General features: G+C 48.1%; 1 protein-coding gene across 1 annotated transcript in view; it reads right to left on the reverse strand.

Annotated features, from left to right (window-relative positions):
- The window catches only part of LOC126251321 (sideroflexin-1), a 128,774-nt gene that overhangs the window by 26,892 nt on the left and 76,835 nt on the right, over positions 1–25,047 (reverse strand). The window contains exon 7 of the mRNA XM_049951651.1: positions 3,018–3,145. Coding sequence (XP_049807608.1) covers positions 3,018–3,145 — 128 coding nt within the window. The remainder of the gene's footprint in view (positions 1–3,017; positions 3,146–25,047) is intronic.

Below are 25,047 nucleotides of genomic sequence, written 5' to 3' on the forward strand. Positions count from 1 at the left end.
TCTCATGATGTGGGCAAGGGGGGAGGGGGGGGGGAGGGGAGGGGAGCGGGAGCGATTTGAGGTCGTATTTCTTAGCCTTGGAGTTAGACTTTATCACTTAGAGACTGCTGGTGTTTGACCAGTAGAAAGAGATGACATGTACTAGGCTTCATGGCGTATCATCTGCCTAGATGCCACCTACTCCAACCAGGGGCCCTCCACACGGGCACCACCCAGCCGCAGCAAAGGCCACCTGGCAAGTTGGCACTGCTGGGAGCATTGATGCCCCAGGGTGATGGGCATCTACTCCTTGACATACGTGGGGGGTTAGTTGCACAGGCATCAGCAGAGCGATCCCTGTGTGTTCAGGGGGCTACATCCACCAAGGTACATAGTGGCTCCACCACAACGGACTTGTTACCTTGCTGGATATCAAGTACAAATGAGTTAATAAGTCCATTATCATTGACAGCACAGAATGTGATATTGCAAAGATGATGGAGGAAAATGCACTTAGGAAGGTGGCCTTGCCCAACAACTAGAGAATGAGCAGAAGTGCAGTCCATGTCGACGAAGGATGCAAGAGGTCTCGGCGCATTATGACACTATGCACCACGTAAGGCGGCCTTCCCCAGTTGTCTTGCGCTTCAGGAAAATTTTGAAAAAATGAGGTCAAACCCTACAGGGGACCATCACATAAAGGCCGAGACATGTGAGAGACTTTTTAGTCACCTCTTACGACAGGCAGGAATACCTCGTGCCTATTCTAACCCCTGGACCCACAGGGGGGCTGAAGAAAAGAAATTTGTTAACATTGAGTAGAGATTTAAGTGTCAGAAAATCCTTTCTGGAAGTATGTGTGTGGAGTGGAGCTATGTATGGAAGTGAAACATGCATGGTTAACAGTTTGGACAAGAAGAGAATAGAAGCTTTTGAAATGTGCTACTGCAGAAGAATGCTGAAGGTTAGATGGGTAGATCATGTAATTCTTGAGGAGGTACTGAAAAGAATTGGGGAGAAGAGAAATTTGTGGCACAATCAGACTAGAAGAAGGAATAAGTTGGTAGGAGACATTCTGTGGCATCAAGGGATCCCAAATTTAGTACTGGAAGGAAGCAGGGGGATAAAAATCTTAAGAGGGATGCCCATGAGATGAATACAGTAAGCAGATTCAGAAGAATGTAGGTCGCAGTAACTACTCAGAGATGATGAGGCTTGCACAGGATGGATTAGCATGGAGAGCTGCATCAAACCTGTCTGGACTGAGGAAGAAGAAGAAGAAGAAGAAGAAGAAGAAGAAGAAGAAGACGAAGACGACGACGACGACAAATCTGATGAAGACCTTTTTGGCCAAAAACTTACTTGTTTGACAGTCTTTCTATTGGGCCTATCTGTGACTCATTATCTCCACTATAATGTTGAAAATATACCATCTGTCATATTACTACACACAATGAAATACTATTACTACAGTGATTGTGAAGTCTAAGGTCTCTCCAACATCCTTCCTCTCATGCAAAACTTGAGAGAACAGTGGATTACTAAGACTTATTTAGACAAATAAGTGGATAAACAAAGATGTGAGAATTCAACCAAGTATTCGTTTAATCATTCTGGAAATATCCCAAAACAGTGACTAAAGTAAATTCAGTTTGGTCTCTGAATAATTGTTCATAGTGACCCTTCTGATATCTGATGGCTAGTGTTTTGGGTCCCACAAGTACTCACCCTTCTATAATTTTGCATAAGTGGTGCATTTTTGTCTAGTTTCTAAACAATACTACAGAAATGTGGTAGCAGCTTCCTGTAACTTTTAGCATCTACAATTTTTCTTCAATTTAGTGTAAACAGCTTTCGCAGGTTATCCTACATAGTACAAATAAAGCAATTTTCATGTTATCTTGCACACAGATGTTGCTTGTCTTTTCACAATAGATGTAAATATCCTCCGTGCAGAGGGGAAAAAACCCCGGGGTTGAAATACGAGAAATCAAATGACATCAAAAGAGCCTTCCATATCAGCTACTCAATAGTCAGACAGTACACTTGAGTCACTGTTTATGCTCACTGCCAAAATAATTTTAAAAACCAGGTTCAGTCCCCACCATGTACGTTTAAGTAAGCCTACCCCCTCAACCTAATGTTGAGTTTAAAACTGTAGTGCTTTATTATGCTTGGCTGTATTGAAGATAATATTGCCCTCCCATTTGCCTGACCTTTAAACTGACTTACTCAGTCAGTTATAGGAGAACCTACAGTTTAATATGGATGCTTATGCAGTTATTGATACCACGTAAAATTTACACTGTAATACACTACTTTCAAGTATGGATATGGAAAAATAAATAAATAAAAAACCTAGGCGACTTCTCACTTCCAGCGTTATATATCCATAGTGCTCTATTGTCAAAATGGTGTAGTGATGGCATATAAATTTACTTCACAGTGTCCGACCTCAGAGTGGTATTTCAGAGTATAATTTTTTTTTGTATGTACTGTAAAATCCCAATTTAGTTTTTGAAATTAGTTGTGAATTTCTCCGTCAGTTGTAAACTGTTAACAAATCAGAATGCAGCAATAAAACCTATTAAAAAATTTAATAACAGAAATTCTATCCGTAAGTTTCATTAGTGATCTCATCTGAACAGAAAATCATATCCACTAAAATTTTCTTCTTTTAATATTTTGTACTACTTTTTCACACAACAATTTTACATCATTACAGTGCACAAAAGTGAAGCTTTCACATAGTTCTAAATCCCATTAATGAGCAAATGCAAATTAAATTACACAATCAACAAAAAAGCTCAAGAAGCAAAAACTGTAATTTCCATATCAACTCTTAACTCCATGGTTACTTCTACCTCCCACCTAGATAATTCTTTCTCTTCAGATTCTGGAATGGCATATCCCTTCCTCCACTATCTATAGTTCTTCTCTTATCCTTTCTTATTTTATGTTTGCTTTTTCTTCCAAAAAATGAATGTTTTGAAATACTGAATGGGTCAAGATTTGTAATGTTGCAGTACTGAACTCACCCATTCCTGGTGTGGCCATTGCAATTCTACTAAAGGTTACAGCAGCAATGCCATACTGTGCTGCAACCTTTGAATTACCAATTCGTTTACCATCCTGGTCTGCGACAGGAACACCTTCTCTAAGTTCCCTGAAACACACAGATTATGAGCTTGTGCTGCTTTTTCATTTCAGCAAAAAACAAGACACTAACAGTTATGAATTCTTAGACTCTCAGGTCTTCCCAGCATGACTGATAGCTGGTGTTCTTTTGAATGTTCAAATGAGTTGTGTTGGACTGGTAATTTAAATATTGCACATAAACTTGGTTAAACAGCTAGAAGCACACCATTATGAGAACTGATATTTTTGATGTACTTTCATGTTCATGTAATGACTATTTAGATATGGAGAAAAATTAACAATGGAGTGTATGTTGTAAAAATAAGATAGCTAGTGTCCTTGCAACACAGCCATTCAAATGTCATACTACAATTGGATAATATCGCTTTACTTTATGAAAAATATCCTTCCATTCCTCTATTACCTTGGCAACTATTGTAAGCTGTTTATATCTGTGATTGTATCAAAATAGTCACTTTAACAACCAATTGCCTGCTATGATTTTCAGGCTTGCTGCCATCTTCAGATAAAATTCATACAAGAAATTAAAACTAAAATGTGAAATGATGTATTCCTTTGGTGTCTTGAAGCCTTCCATCTAATCATGGTATGACAGCAAAACATCACTGATGGTATACCATAATAAGCTACAGTAGTAGCACGAAGTGTTTGGTGCGGTCCAAGACAATTTTCCCACCGTTAGTGTATTTGTGACTTTGCAAAACTGCAGACTTTTTGGCTACTCTGTGATAATCTACTTACTTCTGGGAGAGGTGATCTTATTAAATTTACCTGCTACACTGTTTTCATTTTTGATGAAATTTATGAACAGTTCCAGCATATAACCTGACAACATATTCCTAAACCTAATTTACTAACAACACAAAGCTCTTTGCATGTATATGTTAAAATTGATATTATCTTCCAAATCATAAGGAATCAGCCTTGTACACTATTACAGCAGGAAGAGAGAAACAGAGACAACAGCACCTGGATAGCTCTGTGACAATATGCTTGTTTCTTGAAGAGACTTTTGCATTCACACTGGAGAAGAGGTATGAGCCATTTCAGTTTGTTCCATCAAGCTTCAAATAGCCAAAATAAAATTCAGTAATGACATCAATAGGAAATCATGTTGCTACTGGTACTGATATTGCTTCTGCTAGTGCTCCTGGACCTGCTGTGTAGACTGAACAATCAGTTTCATCAGATGTATGATAGAGATATAGGCTGATGGAGCAATCCCCTTTCTGGATGTACTGGTCAATGAACAATAGATGGTACATTGAGCCACAGTGGTTATAATGCTCATAATATGGCTCATTACCTCACACACAGGAAGTTTTTTATGAGAAATACAACGTCTGAAAACAGTGTTTCAGAGAAACTGTTAACTGAAACGGCAGATCTGAGGAGTTTTACTCCACAATGAGAGCATGACCTATGGAGACAGAAGAAGAATATTAAAAAGAAATGGCCACGGCCTTTGTCCTTACATTGTTGTTTTATCAGGGAAGTTAGGATGGATTCTCAGACATCATCAGGTCAAGATAGTTTATCTTCTGATTAAAACTAGGACACCACTATATAGCATCAAGGATGATCTCTCACTAAGTAAGACCAAGGTACACCAAATCTCCAACCAATGTGGAAAGAAATATATAGTTCAAATTGTGCACACAAAGATTACCATTGTGAACACCAGCAACACACTCATTCACTACTGCCAAACAAGTTGACAGTTCCAAGCACTGTTTGTCTGAAATGCGTATTATAGAATATGACCCCGCCAGGATATTGGCCAAACACTAAAAACATCCAAATATTGAGACTGTGTCATGAAAGAAGCCATTGAAACAAGAACCAAGGACCAACTGGTAAGCAATGTCTGTGGCTACATTCTCAGTAAGGTCTGGGAACCCGTCCTAAGCACATTTATGGAGAAGAATGAAGTACTCAGCAAACTCCTTGAACACTGACTAGGCACTGGTGCCTATGGAATGCCGGACGTGGGGGAATGGAGATGAGTAATCTGCTTGCCTCCACCAGGTCAGCTCATCAGTACACCTGATTAGGATACCTCTATGATCTAGCCATTTGGATCAAAGCTCTTCACTTGTTCATTGATCATACTATCTTTATTTAGTGTATGGCTACATCACTAAAAATTAACATTTACAATTATCTGAAATTACAAACTAATATCTAGGCCACAAATGTAGTCTATTGACCCCTCTGTCATCGCCAGCAACTCTTTTTATCACTAGGGAAGCTTTCAGAGTGCACTCTTTAATTATATGGAGAACAGTCTGCTTTTCAGAGCCACAGTCACACCTTGGATAAATTATTTTCTTTCACCTGTGAACAGAATTGGGACATCTTGCAGTGTTGAATATCATTCAGTTAAGAACTAACCACAACTTGTGTGGCAATTCAAAGCCAGGTAACTTTGTCAATATGCATATCATATCATGTTGTTAAATTGGTTGGTTGGTTGGTTGGATTAGAGAAGGGACCAGACTATGCAGTCATCAGTCCTTCCAACCTTGGAATAACTAAAACCAATTAAAACCTCACACTATAAGAGGGAACTACAATGCCCATAAAATTACAAATTATTGACAGGGAAGGAAGGAAGAAGGTGGAAGAAGAGAGGAGGGAAAGAAAGTGACTAATGACGGGGCATGAAGGTAGAAGTGCAGAGGTAGACAAGATAGACACTCAAGATAAAACAGACCCCATAACAAAAGGAGTGGGAAGGCAGTAAACCACCAAGCCCAGTCAAAGCCAGTCCAATGGGGGCGAAGGGGGCAGCAAGACGGCCTGCCATTTCCTCCATCCACCGATAAGGCTGAAGGTCCCACCCTTAAATAAAGTGATAAAACCCCCCATATGATGAAATCTTAAAACTAGATCAGCCGCTGAGGCATTGTCAGCTAATGCCAGGAGTAGACAGTCAGGAAAGCTAAAAGTCCAATGCAGGGCGGCTAAGTCGGGACAGTCCAGTAAGAGGTGAATCACAGCCAACATTGATCCACAATGACAGACGGGAGGGGTGGGGGGGTGGGGGGGTGGGGAGGTTCCTCACGACGAACGAGATAAATGTGTCAGCCAAGTATGGCCAATGTGGAGCCAGCAATCGATGACAGAGGCTTTATGAGAGGCCCGTAAGGAGGACCACCACCACATAGTTGTAGAATCGCCCTGACCTTGTTAGGTGAAGAAAGAGTGTACCATTCTGCATTCCAAAGTCCCAAAACCCGACGACATGATGTCAAGCGAAGGTCTATTTCCAGAATGTTAATTGCAAGAGATGGCTCATTAGTAGCCAATTTAGCCAGTCTATCAGCAATTTCTTTGCCAGGGATCCCAACATGGCCTGGGGTCCAAATGAAAACCACTGAGCATCCACATTAATCAAGGAGAGAAAGGGAGTCCTGGATAGCTATGACCAACAGGTGGCAAGGGAAGCACTGGCTGGTAGCTTGCAAACTGCTCAAGGAGTCACTACAGAGAGTGAAGGACAGTCTGAGCAGAAGTGGACATGGTCCAGTCCACACAAGATGGCTACCAGTCCTGCAGTAGAAACACTACAGCCACCTGGTAAGGAACGAAGTTCCGTGTGTCTCGGATAGGTGTAAACATAACCAGTGTGACCAGAAACCATGGAGCCATCAGTATAAATCACTTCCTAACCCCGGAATAAACTGAGGAGACAGTAGAATTGGTGGCGAAGGGCCTCCGGAGGGACAGAATCCTTTGAATAAATGACTAACAAACCCTCAGCTGCCGACAGGTGTTGTTGATATACCTCGATGTGGACAGCTGAAAATGTGTGCCCCGACCGAGACTCGAACCCGGGATCGCCTGCTTACATGGCAGACGCTCTATCCATCTGAGCCACCGAGGACACATATGAATAGCGCGACTGCAGGGACTTATCCCTTGCACTCCACTCGTGAGACATTACATATGTAGAATTGTGGACAGTTGGGAATGTGAGTCTCACAGGAGGCGTGCAAGGGATAAGTCCCTGCAGTCGTGCTATTCATCTGTGTCCTCGGTGGCTCAGATGGATAGAGCGCCTGCCATGTAAGCAGGAGATCCCAGGTTCGAGTCCCAGTCGGGGCACACATTTTCAGCTGTCCACATCGAGGTATATCAACAACACCTGTCGGCAGCTGAGGGTTTCAGTTAGTCATCATTTATTCCAGGGAAAAGCTGCATGGTCAACAACAGTAATCTGTTCTTTCGAGAACAGTTACTGTCTTCACATATACACTCCTGGAAATTGAAATAAGAACACCGTGAATTCATTGTCCCAGGAAGGGGAAACTTTATTGACACATTCCTGGGGTCAGATACATCACATGATCACACTGACAGAACCACAGGCACATAGACACAGGCAACAGAGCATGCACAATGTCGGCACTAGTACAGTGTATATCCACCTTTCGCAGCAATGCAGGCTGCTATTCTCCCATGGAGACGATCGTAGAGATGCTGGATGTAGTCCTGTGGAACGGCTTGCCATGCCATTTCCACCTGGCGCCTCAGTTGGACCAGCGTTCGTGCTGGACGTGCAGACCACGTGAGACGACGTTTCATCCAGTCCCAAACATGCTCAATGGGGGACAGATCCGGAGATCTTGCTGGCCAGGGTAGTTGACTTACACCTTCTAGAGCACATTGGGTGGCACGGGATACATGCGGACGTGCATAGTCCTGTTGGAACAGCAAGTTCCCTTGCCGGTCTAGGAATGGTAGAACGATGGGTTCGATGACGGTTTGGATGTACCGTGCACTATTCAGTGTCCCCTCGACGATCACTAGTGGTGTACGGCCAGTGTAGGAGATCGCTCCCCACACCATGATGCCGGGTGTTGGCCCTGTGTGCCTCGGTCGTATGCAGTCCTGATTGTGGCGCTCACCTGCACGGCGCCAAACACGCATACGACCATCATTGGCACCAAGGCAGAAGCGACTCTCATCGCTGAAGACGACACGTCTCCATTCGTCCCTCCATTCACGCCTGTCGCGACACCACTGGAGGCGGGCTGCACGATGTTGGGGCGTGAGCGGAAGACGGCCTAACGGTGTGCGGGACTGTAGCCCAGCTTCATGGAGACGGTTGCGAATGGTCCTCGCCGATACCCCAGGAGCAACAGTGTCCTTCATTTGCTGGGAAGTGGCGGTGCAGTCCCCTACGGCACTGCGTAGGATCCTACGGTCTTGGCGTGCATCCGTGCGTCGCTGCGGTCCGGTCCCAGGTCGACGGGCACGTGCACCTTCCGCCGACCACTGGCGACAACATCGATGTACTGTGGAGACCTCATGCCCCACGTGTTGAGCAATTCAGTGGTACGTCCACCCGGCCTCCCGCATGCCCACTATACGCCCTCGCTCAAAGTCCGTCAACTGCACATACGGTTCACGTCCACGCTGTCGCGGCATGCTACCAGTGTTAAAGACTGCGATGGAGCTCCGTATGCCACGGCAAACTGGCTGACACTGACGGCGGCGGTGCACAAATGCTGCGCAGCTAGCGCCATTCGACGGCCAACACCGCGGTTCCTGGTGTGTCCGCTGTGCCGTGCGTGTGATCATTGCTTGTACAGCCCTCTCGCAGTGTCCGGAGCAAGTATGGTGGGTCTGACACACCGGTGTCAATGTGTTCTTTTTTCCATTTCCAGGAGTGTATATAGAATCCTTTGAATTGATGGAGAGATCAAGACAGAGCTGTGGCCGAGAGATGCACCATGGAGGAGTATGTGCGTGAGCAGAGAAAAGAGGTGGTAAAGGGAAGTGCCGGAGCTCAGAAAAGAGTGAATGAATGCAGGCAGCCATGGTAAGCCCACATCGTGGTCGGCACTGCGGGAGGTGATCTTGGTGTCTGGATAAAGGAGACCACAATTAGGGTGCTTTGGGGTGCAGTGAATGTGGAGCACATAAGATATCAGCTGTTGTTGGTGCAAAACTCGGAGCAGTGGAATCCCCACCTCTGCGAGAAGGCTATCATGGAGCTAGTCCGGAAGGCACCTGTTGCAAGTTGTACCCCACTATGGTGGATGGGGTCTAGTATCTGCAATGTTGAAGGTGACACAGAACCATAGGTGACACAGAACCCATAGTCTAAATGAGACTGGACCAGCACTTTGTACAGTCGCAGGAGAATGGAGTGGTCTGCAGCCCAGGTGGTATTGCACAGACATCTAAGAACATTGAGATGTAACCAGCACGTCTTCTTCAGCTGGCGAAGATGAGGGAGCTATATGTCAACCAGGCATCGAAGACCAGGCCCAAGAAGCAATGGGTGTCCACCACCTCGCAGAATTGGCCACTGAGGAACAGGTCCGGATGGGGATGGACTGTACAGTGACGGCAGAAATACATGACACACAACTTGGCCACCAAAAACTGAAAGCCATGGGAGAGAGTCCAAGATTGCGCCTGTTAGATTGCCCCCTGTAGACGGCGTTCTGAAGTGCCCATGATGGAGGAAACGACGTAGATACAAAAATCGTCAGCATACAACGAGGCGGACACTGTTGGCCCAGCAGCCGCCACCGCCCGTTAATGGTGATGATAAAAAGAGGAAGCTCAACACAGAACCCTGAGGAACCCTATTTTCTTGCCAATGGGAAGTACTGTAGGAGGAACCAACTTTGACCCAGAAAGAACGACAAGAAAGAAAGTTACGGATAAAAACAGGCAGAGCACCAAGAAGGCCCCATTCATGATGGGTGGTGAGGATGTGGTAGCGCCAGGTGGTGTCTTAGACTTTATGCAGGTCAAAGACTGCAATGAGGTGTTGCCCATGGGCAAAAGCCAACTGGATAGCAGACTCCAGGTGGACAAAGTTATCTGCCATAGAACGGCCACAGCGAAAACCACCATGAGTCGATGACAAAACATCACGGGAATCAAAGATCCAAAACAGCCGCCGACTCACCAGGTGTTCAGGGAGCATGCAGAGGGTGTTGGTAAGGCTAATTGGATGGTAGCTATCCAACTGAAGAGGTGGCTTCCCAGGCTTCAACACGGGAATAACAATGCTTTCCTGCCACTGGGTAGGAAATATCCCCCTCACCCCACAGATGGTTGAAAAGGGTCAGTATACGATGGTGGCCAGCCATCGATAAGTGTTGGAGCACTTGGTTATGTATCTGATCCAGTACAGGAGCCGTGTTGGGACAGAGGGTGAGGGCACTGGCACTGGGGAATTCCCACTCAATAAATGGGGCATTATAAGGCTCCAAGCAGCGAGAAACGAGAGACAAAGGCCGTCGTTCTGAGCACTCTTTCAGGAGGAGGAACGTGGGCAGATACTGAGTCGATGCAGAGGCTTGGGCAAAGTGTTGAGCAATTTGGGGGGGGGGGGGGGGTCACCGAGGAAAAAAGGATTGCTGAAACAGCTGCGGAAGTCTGTGTAGACTCATCAACACTACTCTGTGGTAGTACAGGGGGCATGGTAGCAGAGGAGAAGGCACCCCAATCAGCTTTAGAGAAGGTCCACCTGGGAGGGTGACGGAGGGAGATATACTGAAGGAACATCAAAACAATCGGGTAATTATCGCTGTCATGTAAGTCATCGTGGACACCCCACTGAAAGGAGGGAAGAAGGCCTGGACTGCAGATGGAGAGGTCAATGGCAAAGAAAGTGCCGTGTGCCATACTAAAATGTGTGAGAGCGCCAGTGTTTAAAAGACAGAGGTCAAGCCTGCCAGAACAGCTTCAACTGTCCTGCCTGGGGCAGCAGTCGTATGGCTACCCCAAAGAGGGTTGTGGGCATTAAAGTCCCCTAGAAGCAGGAAGGGAGTTGTTGAAGAAGGGCGGTTAGGGCAAGGGATGTGGGAGGTCTGTCAGGCGGCAGGTAGATAATACAGATTATGATTGGAGTGGCCAGATAGACCCTGACAGCAATTGCTTCCAGAATGGTATGGAGGGGAACCCATTTACTAAAGGTCCTTGCCGACCAAGGTGCAAAACATCACCAGAAGCCCGCAAGGGGCCAATTCAGTTTCGACAGAAAGCGTGGAATGCATGAAGGGTGTGGGAGCAAGAATTGACAAAAATGGGTCTCCTGGAGAGCAATGCAAGCAGCAGAGTAGGAGGTGACGCAAATAGCCATTACAATTTGACCGGGCGGAGCTGCAACTGCGGGAGGTGACGCTAATTGCCATTACAATTTGACTGGATGATTCTCAAGCCGGAATCCAAATGGGAAGTGAACAGACCAGAGCTGGTCACGCCGCCGAGTTGCCATCCATCACTGATAAGGATGGGTAATAGGTGGGGGTCAGACTCTGTTGGTTCGTTAGCTGGAGGAGGGGAAGGCGGCACCTCAGGGGGTACCAGAGGGGCCTTGCTCTCGTTCTGGTGTTCCTGCTTCTGCTCTTGTGAAGCAAGAGAAGGGCAGACAGCAGCAAGGTCGGGCATAGAATTACACGTGGCAATCTTGGCGCCCACCAGCCGTGGACCGCGCGGCCGATGTGGAGCTGCAGATTGCCTTTCAGAGGGGTGCTGGGAAGAAGAGTCCCAGGAGGGAGCTCCATTACTGGCAGCTGCCGAAGAAGGGGAGCACTTCGGGGGAGTAGGAGCAGCACCCGAACGGGTGGGTATGGGTACTGATGGCGAGGGGGAGGGGGAGTGGGAGAGAGAGAGTGAGAGTGAGGCGGAAGGTGTGGGTCGAATGGGGCGGGGCTGGGAAGAGGACGGGTAGGAGGGGGAATGGACGTAACTGACGCAAAAGTAGAAGTTATAGGCACAGGATGGAGCTGGACATACTTTCGAAAAGCCTCAGTGTAGGTAAGTTGGTCTGAGATCTTGTACTCTTGAATCCGTCATTCTTTCACATACACACCAGGCACGCTGGCGAGCATGGAGGATGCTGCGCATTACAATTTACACACACTGGCCGGGGAAGCACAGGCACTCCCCTCATGGAGGGGGCACCCACAGTCACCACAGAGGGGATCATTGGTGCAGTGGGAAGACGTGTCCAAACCGTAAGCATTTAAAGCATCTCATCTCATCGGTGGTGGAATGTAAGGTGTTACATCACACCAATACAGCATTACCTTTACCTTCTCTGGGAGGGTATCCCCTTGAAGGTCTGGCTAAAGGCGCCTGTATTGGTACGACTGTTTTAGGGCCTTGCTGTACAGGTGGATAAATTGGACTCTTCACCGCTCAAGGTTTCCACAGAGCTCCTCATCAGTTTGGAGAAGAAGATCACAGTAGAAAATGATGCCTTGTGCAGAGTTCAAAGATTGGTGGGGTGCGACGGAGACCGGAATGTCACCGAGATGGTCACAAGCAAACTGGGCTTCAGACTGGGCAGCAGAAGATGTCTTTATGAGCAATGAACCGGACCACTTTTTTTTTGTTTAGGGCAGCTCAACTACTAAGGTCATTAGTGCCCAGTCACAAACGTTAGTGCACTAATAGTATAGAAAAACACAATGGGGCAACACCAGAAAGTACTTACAAAGATGCAGATAAACAAAATAAAAGAGTTAGATCTTTTTGGACAAGTCCGTCAATGTAATAAAACTAAGGACATGAGCAGCTGCTCGAGCGTCATCAGCTGAAAGTTCCTGTACAGTAGACGGCAGACACAGGACAATACGAGAGCGAAGAAAACGGGGACAGGACAATAAAACATGGCGCACCGTCAATGGATGACCACAGGGGCACTGCGGGGCGGGGTCACCAGACAACAGGTAGCTGTGGCTAAATCGGCAATGCCCAATCCGCAACCTGGCCAAAATGACCACCTCGCGCTGGGAAGGGCATGAGGTGGTCATCCAAGCCGTCGGGATCAGTTTGATGGCCCTAAGCTTATTTTCATGGATAGAGGACCAAGCCTCATGCCACAATGATGAAACGCTCTGACAAAGAATCCCACTAACATCAGTTGATGGGACACAAAAGGAAGCTGTCCGAGACAGGAGGACAGCAGCCTTGGCCGCAGCGTCAGCAGCTTCATTCCCAGGCACATCAACGTGAACAGGAATCCATAAAAAAAGGACACGAGCGCCAGTATCAGCTAGCGACTGAAGGGACCATTGAATTTGTTGCACAAGAGAATGGTCTGAATATGGGTCACGGAGACTCTGAATGGTGCTCAAAGAATCTGAGCAGATGGCATGGGGAGAATGATGATGGCGGCGGATATACTGAACAGCCTGATAGAGAGCAAAAAACTCAGCTGTAAAGCGTGAACACTGGTCAAGGAGCTGGTGTTGAATGGTATCATCTCCAACGACAAAGGCACATACAATGCCAGCAGTAGTCTTGGAGCCATCTGTGTAAATAAAGACATTATTAGCGAGCCTCGAACGAAGTTCAACAAACCCTCGAGCGGTATATTGAATCCACAGTCCTCCCCTTTGGGAGTGAGCTGAGTTCAAGGTGAACGTGAACCTGGGCCTGGAGCCAAGGTGGTGTAAGTCTCTCACCCACTCGAAAAGTCGTAGGGAGGGTAAAATCAAGTTGCTGAAGCAGGCGATGAAAGCGAACTCCAGGAGGTAACAGGGCAGAGACATACAGCCCGTATTGGCTGTCGAGAGAGTCGCCAAAGAAGGAGAAATATGACGGGTGGTCGGGGATTGACATCAGTCGTCAGGCATACCGACAAAGCAAAATATCGTGCCGGTAATTTAGCAGTAATTCGGCAGCTTCGGCATATGGACTCTCAACATGGCTGGTGTAGAATGCTCCAGTTGCCAGATGTAACCCCCGATGGTGGAAAGAGTTTAGACGGCGTAAGATGGACGGCCAGGCAGAAGAGTAGACAAAGCTCCCATATTCCAGCTTTGATCAGACAATGGACCAATATAAGCGAAGCAGTACCATTTGATCTGCTCCCAATGACGTACCGCTGAGAACACAAAGGACATTTAGGGAATGGGTACAATGAGCAGCCAATAAGACACATGTTGAGACCAGCAAAGTTTCCTGTCAAATGTAAGACCTAAAAATTTTGTTGTCTCCACAAATGGGAGAGCAACAGGACCGAGATGTAAGGATGGTGAAAGAAACTGTATGTAACACCAGAAGCTCATACAGACTGTTTTCTCACCAGAAAAATGGAAACCGTTAGCGACACTCCAGGAATACAGACAGTCTAGACAAGACTGAAGACAGCACTCCAGGAGACATGTTCTCTGAGAGCTGCAGTAGATCATAAAGTCGTCCACGAAAAGGGAGCCTGAAACATCAGCTGGAAGGCAATCCATTATTGGAGTGATAGCTACGGCAAAAAGGGCCACGCTCAAAACTGAGCCCTGGGGCACCCCATTCTCCTGACGAAAGGCATCTGACAAAACAGAACCCATGCGTACCCTGAACATTCAATCCATTAAAAATGCATTAATAAAAAGAGGGAGGCGATCGCGAAGGACTCAAGTGTGCATGGTGCAGAGAATGCCCGCCTTCCAACAGGTGTCTTAAGACTTCTCCAAATCAAAGAACACAGCCACTGTCTGGCGCTTACACAAAAAGTTGTTCATAATGAAGGTCGACAAGGTAACTAGGTGGACAACAGCAGAGCGGTACCTACGAAAGCCACAGTGGACACTGGTAAGGAGGCGTCAAGATTCAAGGAGCCAAACAAATCAAGAATTTACCATGCGCTCCGTCACCTTGTAGGCGCAGCTGGTAAGAGAGATGGGGCGATAACTGGAAGGAAGGTGTATGTTCTTTCCTGGTTTGGGTATGGGAACAACAATTGCTTCACGCCACCATGTGGGAACATGATCTTCAGTCCAGATGCGATTATAGGCGCAAAGAAGAAAGCCTTTACCTGCAGGAGAAAGGTTCTTCAGCATCTGAATATGGATACCATCGGGCCCCGGAGCAGAGGATCAGGACCGGGCGAGTGCACTTTTGAGTTCCCGCACGGTGAAGGTGGCATTGTAACCTTCAGAATTCAAAGATTGGAAATAAGGTGGCCGTGCCTCCTCTGCTTGTTTTCGGGGGAGGAAGGCAGGGTGGTAATGGGCAGAGCTCGAAACATCTGCGAAAAAGCTAAAGTCAGGCCATAAATCGGAGAGTGGACCTTGGTACCAGATAGGCGGCACAGGCCACCCCAGACAACCGAAGAAGGAGTAAAACTGTTGAATTAGCTGGTGAAAGCCACCCAGCAAGCCTTTTTCCTTTCTTTGATAACACGACGACATTGTGCACAGAGTCGTTTATAACCAATACAGTTCACCATCATAGGGTGGTTTTGGAAGGTGCGCAAAGCAAGTCGCCGAGCACGAATGGTGTCGCTATATGCTTTAGTCCACCAGGGGACTGGGATTCGACATGGAGAAGAGGAAGTACAAGGGATGGAATATTCGGCAGCAGTGAGAATAACATCCATGAGGTATGCGACCTGACTATCGCAGCTGGAGAAGTTTTGATCATCGAAGGTCGCCAGGGAGGTGAAAAGCCCTCAGTCTGCTTTGGAAACGTTCCAGCTAGTGGAACGTGGAGAAGGGGTGTGATGCAGGAGACGAATGACGCAGGGGAAATGGTTGCTCGAGAATGTGTCAGACAGAACATACCACTCGAATCGACGTGCAAGTTGGATAGTGGATATTGAGAGGTGCAAGTGGGAACAGGTATGCATTGCATCCGAAAGGAAGGCAGGCGCACCGGTATTTAAGCACACTAGATTGAGGTGGTTGAAAAGGTCTGCCAAGAGGGAGCCTCTTGGGCAGGATGCTGGAGAGCCCCAAAGGGGATGGTGGGCATTAAAGTCTCCAATCAACAAAAATGGCGTAGGGAGCTGAGCAATCAGTTTTATCATGTCTGTCATGTCTGCCCTAGTAAAGGCAGATGATGACGGAGTGTTAACAGTACAAATGGAAAATGTGAAAGTGGGGAGAGTAATTCGGACGGCAACTGCCTGCAGATCTGTGTGCAATGTCATTGGATCATAGTAGACAACATCCCGAACCAGCAACATGACCACCCATGAGTCTGAATACCTGCCACAGGGGTAGGTCAAAACGCACGGAGGTATAGGATATTGGTGTTTAACGTCCCGTCGACAACGAGGTCATTAGAGACGGAGCACAAGCTCGGATTAGGGAAGGATGGGAAAGGAAGGCGGCCGTGCCCTTTCAAAGGAACCATCCCGGCATTTGCCTTGAGTGATCTAGGGAAATCACGGGAAACCTAAATCAGGATGGCCGGGCGCGGGATTGAACCGTCGTCCTCCCGAATGCGAGTCCAGTGTGCTAACCACTGCGCCACCTCGCTCGGTGCACGGAGGTATAGTGTGCCAGGTCAATACGATCAATACGATTGCATGGGGCTACTGCAATCGATAGGTGGTGAGTCATGGTCCATCAACTCAACAGTTGCGTCTGCCACCTTCCTGAGCTGGTCAGGAGGGGCAGCTTTTTCCACCGGTGAAAGGCCAGATGATCGGCTACCAGCGGTGCGGCCTGGTGAAACTGAAGATGGCCGGGGACGGCAACCACTAAGTGGCGCAGGAGAAGAAATGCGCCTCAGTGGAGATGGAGAACTCGTTTTCTATGAGCCTTCTTTGAAGAATTACATTTTGTCGAAAGAACAGTTGATGGCTGTGAGGTTTGTGTATGCAAGAAATCTTCGCGTGTCGGTTCTTTTTTGAAGGTCCAAGCATCTAATTTAGAGGTTCTCATGATGATGTTTGAGCCTTTGGGTTGGTGGGAGGAGGAGGAGGAGACGTTGATCAGGCGATCTTAGCACTGGCCAATCTGATGACCGAATCGCTAAATGTTAGATCGCATGTCTGTGTAGTTACCTCCCTGGTAGGCCGAGGAGAGGCGAGAACGGTACTGTATTTGCTTGCCGGAAGCACAGTGGGCTTTCTGCTATTGAATTACTTGCGAGCAGCCGAGGTCGACACCTTCTCTCTCCCTCTAATTTCCTGTACACTTTTCTCATTTTTGTAGACTGGACAGTCGTGAGAGGAGGCAGCATTGTCGCTCATACAGTTGAGGCAATGAGGGGATGGAGGTGGACAGTCACCCTCATGGGCATCCCTGCCACAGGTAACGCATTTAGCCACACCTGAACAAGACTGCCATGTACGGTTACACCGCTGACATTGGTAACATCTTGTAGGGCTGGATACATATGGCCGAACAGAAATCATCTCATAACCCGCTTTAATTCGTGAAGGCAATTGCACATTGTCGAATGTCAGGAATATGGTTCCTGTCGGTATGAGGTCCTTGTCGACCCTTTTCACAACCCGATGGACAGCCGTCACTCCCTGATCAGAGAGGAAAGACAGAATCTCCTCATCAGTTAGTCTGTCGAGTGACCTGGTATACACCACGCCACACGATGAATTCAAGGTGCGGTGGGCCTCCACCCGTACAGGAAATGTGTGTAAGAGAGTGGCTTGAAGTAATTTTTGGGTCTGGAAGGCGCTCTCTGTCTCCAACAGCAAGGTACCGTTGCGCAACCGAGTACAAGATTTCACTGGTCCTACAATCACAACAACACCCTTCTGAATGACGAAAGGGTTGACTGTTGATCTTTGATGCTGGTGGTAGAATTTTCGGAACAGGAGTTGCATCTAGCTTTCTCTTTTGGGCAGAAGACAAGGAAGAAGAAGAAGAAGAAGAAGAAGAGAAATCCACTGCGGATGAATCCTGCATGATTGCCAGCATCTCCAATGGTGCGCTCCTTCCTTGTGGGTGCCCTCTCAGAGGGCACTCCTGCCTTAGGTGATTGTTCACACCTCCTGAGAAACAGACGGAGGGACCAATCGGCACGTTCGGAAGGTAACAGCTCAGGCAATCACCCCTCCCTGGGCCTGGCCTTTACCAGGGGGTACGTTCATGCCTTACTTGTCTACTCAGGGCGGGGAATTACGCATTACCCCGTCACCGGTTATGCGTGCGAACGCGTGGGTCGGCCTTCAGACATGCGGTGAGGGGAGAGAGAGGGGGGAGAGAGAGAGGGGGGAGAGAGAGAGGGGAGAGAGAGGGGGGGAAAAGAGAGAGGGGGGGAAAAAGAGAGGGGGGGAAAAAGAGAGGGGGGGAAAAAGAGAGGGGGGGGAAAAGAGAGGGGGGGGGAAAAGAGAGGGGGGGGGAAAAGAGAGGGGGGGAAAAAGAGAGGGGGGGGGAAAAGAGAGGGGGGGGGGAAAAAGAGAGGGGGGGGGAAAAAGAGAGGGGGGGGGAAAAAGAGAGGGGGGGGAAAAAGAGAGGGGGGGGGAAAAGAGAGGGGGGGGAAAAAGAGAGGGGGGGGAAAAAGAGAGGGGGGGAAAAAGAGAGGGGGGGAAAAAGAGAGGGGGGGGAAAAGAGAGGGGGGGGAAAAGAGAGGGGGGGGGAAAAAGAGAGGGGGGGGAAAAAGAGAGGGGGGGGAAAAAGAGAGGGGGGGAAAAGAGAGGGGGGGGAAAAGAGAGGGGGGGGGGGAAAAGAGAGGGGGGGAAAAAGAGAGGGGGGGGAAAAAGAGAGGGGGGGGGAAAGAGAGGGGGGGGGGAAAAGAGAGGGGGGGGGGAAAGAGAGAGGGGGGGAAAAGAGAGGGGGGGAAAAGAGAGGGGGGGGGGGAAAGAGAGGGGGGGGGAAAAGAGAGGGGGGGGAAAGAGAGGGGGGGGAAAGAGAGGGGGGGAAAGAGAGGGGGGGAAAAAGAGAGGGGGGGAAAAAGAGAGGGGGGGAAAAGAGAGGGGGGGAAAAGAGAGGGGGGGGGAAAAGAGAGGGGGGGGGAAAAGAGAGGGGGGGGAAAGAGAGGGGGGGGAAAGAGAGGGGGGAAAAGAGAGGAGGGGGGGGAAAGAGAGGGGGGGGAAAAGAGAGGAGGGGGGGAAAAAGAGAGGAGGGGGGGAAAAAGAGAGGGGGGGGAAAGAGAGGGGGGGGGAAAGAGAGGGGGGGGAAAGAGAGGGGGGGGAAAGAGAGGGGGGGAAAGAGAGGGGGGGGAAAAGAGAGGGGGGGAAAAGAGAGGGGGGGGAAAAGAGAGGGGGGGGAAAAGAGAGGGGGGATAAGAGAGGGGGGGAAAAAGAGAGGGGGGGAAAAGTGAGGGGGGGGAAAGAGAGGGGGGGGGATGAGTGGGGGGGGATGAGTGGGGGGGGAAGAGTGGGGGGGGAAGTGAGGGGGGGAAGAGAGGGGGAAAGAGAGGGGGAAAAGAGAGGGGGAAAGAGAGGGGGGGAAGAGAGGGGGGGAAGAGAGGGGGGGGAAGAGAGGGGGGAAAGAGAGGGGGGAAAGAGAGGGGGGAAAGTGTGGGGGGAAGTGAGGGGGGAAGAGAGGGGGGAAAGAGAGGGGGGAAAGAGAGGGGGGGAAAGAGAGGGGGGGAAAGAGAGGGGGGAAAAGAGAGGGGGGAAAAGAGAGGGGGGAAAAGAGAGGGGGGAAAAGAGAGGGGGGAAAAGAGAGGGGGGAAAAGAGAGGGGGAAAGGGGGGGAAAGGGGGGGAAAGAGGGGGGGAAAAGAGGGGGGGGAAAAGAGGGGGGGGGGAAAGAGGGGGGGGGAAAGAGGGGGGGGAAAAGAGGGGGGGAAAAGAGGGGGGGAAAGAGGGGGGGAAAGAGGGGGGGAAAGAGGGGGGGAAAGAGGGGGGAAAGAGGGGGGAAAGAGGGGGGAAAGAGGGGGGGGAAGAGGGGGGGGAAGAGGGGGAAAAGAGAGAGCGGAAAGAGAGAGGGGAAAGAGAGAGGGGAAAGAGAGAGGGGAAAGAGAGAGGGGAAAGAGAGAGGGGAAAGAGAGAGGGATAGAAGAAAGAATCTCAAATGCCAAAGCCAAAGCGGAAAAGGAGACAAGGAGAATGAGGCAGAGAGAGAAGTAAGGGCATGAAAGCAAGGAGAAGAGTGAATGCAGAGGAAGAAAGTGTGAGGATGGAGAAAAACAAAGGAAAGAGGATCCTCGAGTTTTCAAACATCCGTCTCCGTACGAAGGCTCGATACATTACTCCCAAGAAGAGGGAGTGTGAAGGGGAGTTAAGGGGGGGGGGGAGGATTGAGCACGAGGAGGGATGGGGGAAGGGGGGTAGGGCAGCCCGGAAAGGAAGGAGAACTGCACTAGCCCCATGCTCGCCATGCACGTATCCACATTTTACTCATGGATTCCATTTCGCCATACTTATCTTCAATCGTCTCCATGGAAAACAAAGGCTTGGTCATGGCAAAACTTTCACCATCTGTCCTGGTACAAACCAGGCACCAAGGGAAAGGTTTCAACCCAAGCCTGTGAGCTTCACCTCCTTCCCAGGGGGTGCCCAGGGAGGGGAAGGCTGAAGGATCAGAAGAAAGAGTGTCATGTCTTCTATCACTCTTAGAGACGGTCACAGAACTGCCAGAATGTTGAAGCTTTTGTTGCTTCATGTGCAAGGCATCCGCCCTAGTACCACCAAAGCAGGGTGCAAGGGGAAAAGGAAGAGGAGGGGGAGAGGAGCCTGCACCATGGAAACTAGGTTGGGAGTTCATCCCCAAATGGCTCACACTGAACAGAAAATGTTGGAAATGGAGGTCAAACCCCAAGGGGACCAAAAACGCTGAAAAGGAGATGGAAACAGCAAACTAAACAATAGCACATACCAAAACAAAGCCGGGAGGATAGCCAGGTCAATATAAAGAAGTCCACCAAGAGGGAAAGGAGGGGGCAGGGAGAAAGGAGCAAGGACAGGGAAGGAGAGGAACAGAACGGTAATGCAGTCTGGAGAAAGGAAGGAGACTGCAATAGCTCAGGGCCCCATGCGCACAACTCATGTACCCACAAAAGGGACTGTGGGCCTCCTGGGGAAGATGATGTTAAATCTTACTATCAATCAGTCATGTGTGTCTCCAGCAGTAATTAGTATTAATGCCATTGCTAAACAACATCCCTGTGATTTCCAGGGGTGGGTAACAACAGCAAAGTTTTCCTTTACTGATGGTTGGAATGTCCACATGAACTGGGAGGTGAGGACTTATCTGCAGTTTTTTTGTGCTCCCATACAACTGCACTTTCCTACTGCACAGATGTAGGTGGTCTGTGGCTAAGTATGGGTGGCCAGGAAGGAAGTGTAGGTCTGTTTGTACCAGTTACAAGACTCATGCTATGGATGAGCTTTCTGTCAACATGTCTTGTATGAGTAGTATTGCAAGCTGGGGAGCAATATTCTGCAACAGGGTAAACCAATCCTAGAACTGAAGTATGGAGTGTTGATGCAGAAGATGCCCACCATGTGCCAGAGTGTTCTGGAGAAAGTTTTTTTTTTTTTTCTAATTTTGATTTTGGCAGCTGTCCTTATTAGAAGTTTATAAGTGAGCATTCCATAAAGTGTGACAACTAGATATTTTGGGTTTCTGTTGTGTCTGAGTAGCTTTCCTTCAAAGCAGACCGCAAGATCTTTGTTGGCCAACTTCTTCAGAGAAATGGTGAGACTCCCTTCCTAGTGACACTTGGCTGGAACCTCCATTTTCAGAAATATTCACCATAACTGATAACTCATTGGTCAATACAGACTTGGTAAATTCAAGATCTTCAAGTCAGAACAGATCCCTGACTGTTGCTCACATCTGCAGTTTAACCTTCTAACCATGCACATGTCCACTGGTGGAGCTAAATGATCAACAGAATTCTGGCAACCTGAAATCATTGAGGTATCCTGGTAAATATTACATTCAGGGTGGAATAATGACAGCACTATGAAAAAGATAGACTGCAATTCACCATTGAATTGCAGTCTAAGTCGCAGACAGGCACAACAAAAAGACTGCTAAACAAGTGACTTTCGGATAAAAGACCTCCTCCTAAAGTAGATCTCTCTCTCTCTCTCTCTCTCTCTCTCTCTCTCTCTCTCTCTCTCTCACACACACACACACACACACACACACACACACGTCTCTGGCCACCAATGCTGGATCATGAGCAATGGTGCATGATGGAAGAAGCTATCTGCAGATGGGGGTAAGGACGAGGCTGCTGCAGGGTGGGGGATGGATAGCAGGGTATGGGTGGAGTACGTGAAGTGCTGCTTGTTGGAGCATACTGGGAAAGGGTGGGGACAGGGTTGGGCAACTAGGAGCAATCACGAGGTTCGGTAGAATGGGAGGGAGCAGAAAAGAAGTAAAAGGCTGTGGGTGTGTTGGTGGAATACAAGGCTGCATAGTGCTAGAGTGGGAACAAGGAAGGGGATAGGTGGGTGAAGGAGGCCAAGGGGTTAAGGGAATTTAGGAATATTTCACTGAGTGTTCCACCTGCACAGTTCAGAGAAGCTGGTGTCGGGAGAGAAGGACCCAGATAGTGCAGGCTGTGAGGCAGCCATTGAAGTGAAGAACATTGTGACAGGCCGGGTGCTTGGCAACTGGATGGTCCAGCTATCACTTGGCCACTGTTTGGCAGTGGCCATTCATGCTGACAGACAGATTCTTGGTTGTCATGCCCATGTAGACTGCAGCACAGAGGTTGCTGCTTCACTTGTAGATCACATGACTGCTTTCACAGGTAGTCCTGCTTTTGGTGGGATAGGTGATGCTTGTGACCAAACTAAACTTGGTGGTGGTGGTGGTGGTGGTGGTGGTGGAGGAGGAGGAGGAGGAGGAGGATGATGTATGGGACAGGTCTTAGCTGGGTCTATTACAAGGATATGAGCCATGAGGTAACAGGTTGGGATCAGGGGTGGACAAGGATATTGTGTACATTTGGTGGGTGCTTTAATACCAGTGTGGCAGAGGTGGGGAGGACAGTAAGATACTTCTCATTTCAGGGCACAACAGGAGGTTGTTGAAACCCTTTCAGAGAATATCATTCAGTTGCTCCAGTCCTGGGAGGTACTGACTGAAACATCTCTCGTTTAGCAGCCTTTTTATTGTGACTAAATCTCCACTATATGGTGAGTAGCAATCAATCCTTTTCGTAATACTGTCGTCATACCATACCATCTTGGATTCTCCATTGTTTGATGTTGTCTAAAGGGTTTTCTTCCATGTTGTAACCCTGTACTGTTTTCTTTCGTTATTAATTTCCAACACATTGCTTTACTCGGTGTTCATCCTGATCTTTCTCTTCTCTTCTGCTTTTTACCTGTCGCCTTCCACACTGCACCACACACACTGACTTACAAGCCACACTGTATCAACCAACTCGTCTGCACACAACATGCAGCTACGTGACCATATTATTGGTGCAGCATCTAGTGCCCCACATTTCCCTTGCTGATAATTCTAGACCTTCAAATTGATCACTCTTTTTGCGTCACTCTTGCGTATTTTATGTGTTATTTTCTGTATCTGCCTGTGCCACAAGAACTTATATCTTGTCCTACTAACCCCTCCCCAAGCCCCACTCTTTCTCCTCTCTTATTCCAGCACACACACACACACACACACACACACACACACACACACACACACTGAACGTCACCTAATCCAGTCACATCTGCTGTCCCTCTTCTTCATACATATCAGCCCACTGACCTGTATACCACATTACTGTCTTTTTATTTATTTTTATTTTTGAACTCCTCGTATTTTCATTTTGATTTCAGTTCATTTTCGCCTTTAACTATCGGTTCTACTCCCTCAGCTTTCATCTTTGTTTACTCATACTTCATCTGTTCCATTCTTTTTGTATCTTTTTTCCCCTCATACTTTTAGATATTTTTCACCACCATGGATCCTTGCTCCTCCCATCTGACAATAAAGAAAAGTTTCCTTGTCTGTAGCCAGAACACAGTCCCACATACTGTTCCTGCTGTTGGAGGGCTTATGGAATACCCCAAATGGCCCTGCCATTAAATTACCCATCTCCAGATGCAGGCCCTCCTTCCACAATGACCTCCACTTGTTCAGATTTGCCAGTCCTTAGCGTTCACCAACACAGTCGTGCAAACCATGTAAATCACGTCCAAACCAACCCGCAATACCTCCTCCCCATCTGTAAAATTCTCCTGCTCTGCAATTCCAAATTCCTGTATCTCATCTCTCACATAAGCTCTTGCCCTCCAGGAAATACTGTAGCATGCACAATACCACCTCATGTTCACCACATACTCCCCCTTGGACTACCACTATCCACTGCCTCTGCAACAGACTGTCTCTTAGACCTATTACATTTACTACAGCCTCAGAAACACACTCCCACTGCTGTACAGAATCCAGAACCTAAACAGTCGCAAAACACAATCATTAAACTTTCCTCCAAAAGTTTTAGTCCCACAGAAATACTTGTCCTTCTCAAAGATCTTACCTTCTGCTCCACTCCCAAATTCAGTCATGCTGGACATGTTAAACATCTTCCCTCCTCCTTCCAGCCCCGACAGCGGAAACGCTTTTTCACCATCGATGCTACTGACCAACTCAACATAAAACCAATGTTGAACCCTGTTTGACTCAATCCACTCCCCCATCCAACTGGGATCTACCCCCAGAACACCCCATTAACATTCCAGAATTTCTTAACCTCAAACCTAGCCCCACCATCATTCCCCACATCCTTCAACCATGTGGGGCCCTGTGTTTATCACTACTGACGTCCCTTTACATCAACATCCTTAAACCCATGGCCTTGCCACCAGTAACCACTACCTTTCACAACACCAGATGAATTCCAAACCAAAACTTCTTCCTCATCACAATGACCAACTATATCCTCGTCACACTATCTTCCCATATGAAGCCATCACCCACATACAAATTAATGGTACAACATGGGCACACAATAGCACCATTCTATGCCAACCTCTTTATGGGACACCTAGAGCAATCCTTCCTTATCACCCAGAAGCCTAAACCCTCCACCTGGTTCAGAATCCTTGACATCTTCAAGATTTGGATCAAGGGTGAGGGGTATCCTATTCACATTCCTTCAGAACCTCAACACCTTCTCACCCATTTGTAAAGGCTTTACAGATATCTGTGTGTGTGTGTGTGTGTGTGTGTGTGTGTGTGTGTGTGTGTGTGTGTGCGAGCGCGCGCGCGCGAGAGAGAGTGTATGCCTGTCCTTTTTTCCCCCTAAGGTAAGTCTTTCCGCTC

Source organism: Schistocerca nitens, chromosome 4, assembly GCF_023898315.1.
Source record: "Schistocerca nitens isolate TAMUIC-IGC-003100 chromosome 4, iqSchNite1.1, whole genome shotgun sequence".
Taxonomy (NCBI): Eukaryota; Metazoa; Arthropoda; class Insecta; order Orthoptera; family Acrididae; genus Schistocerca; species Schistocerca nitens.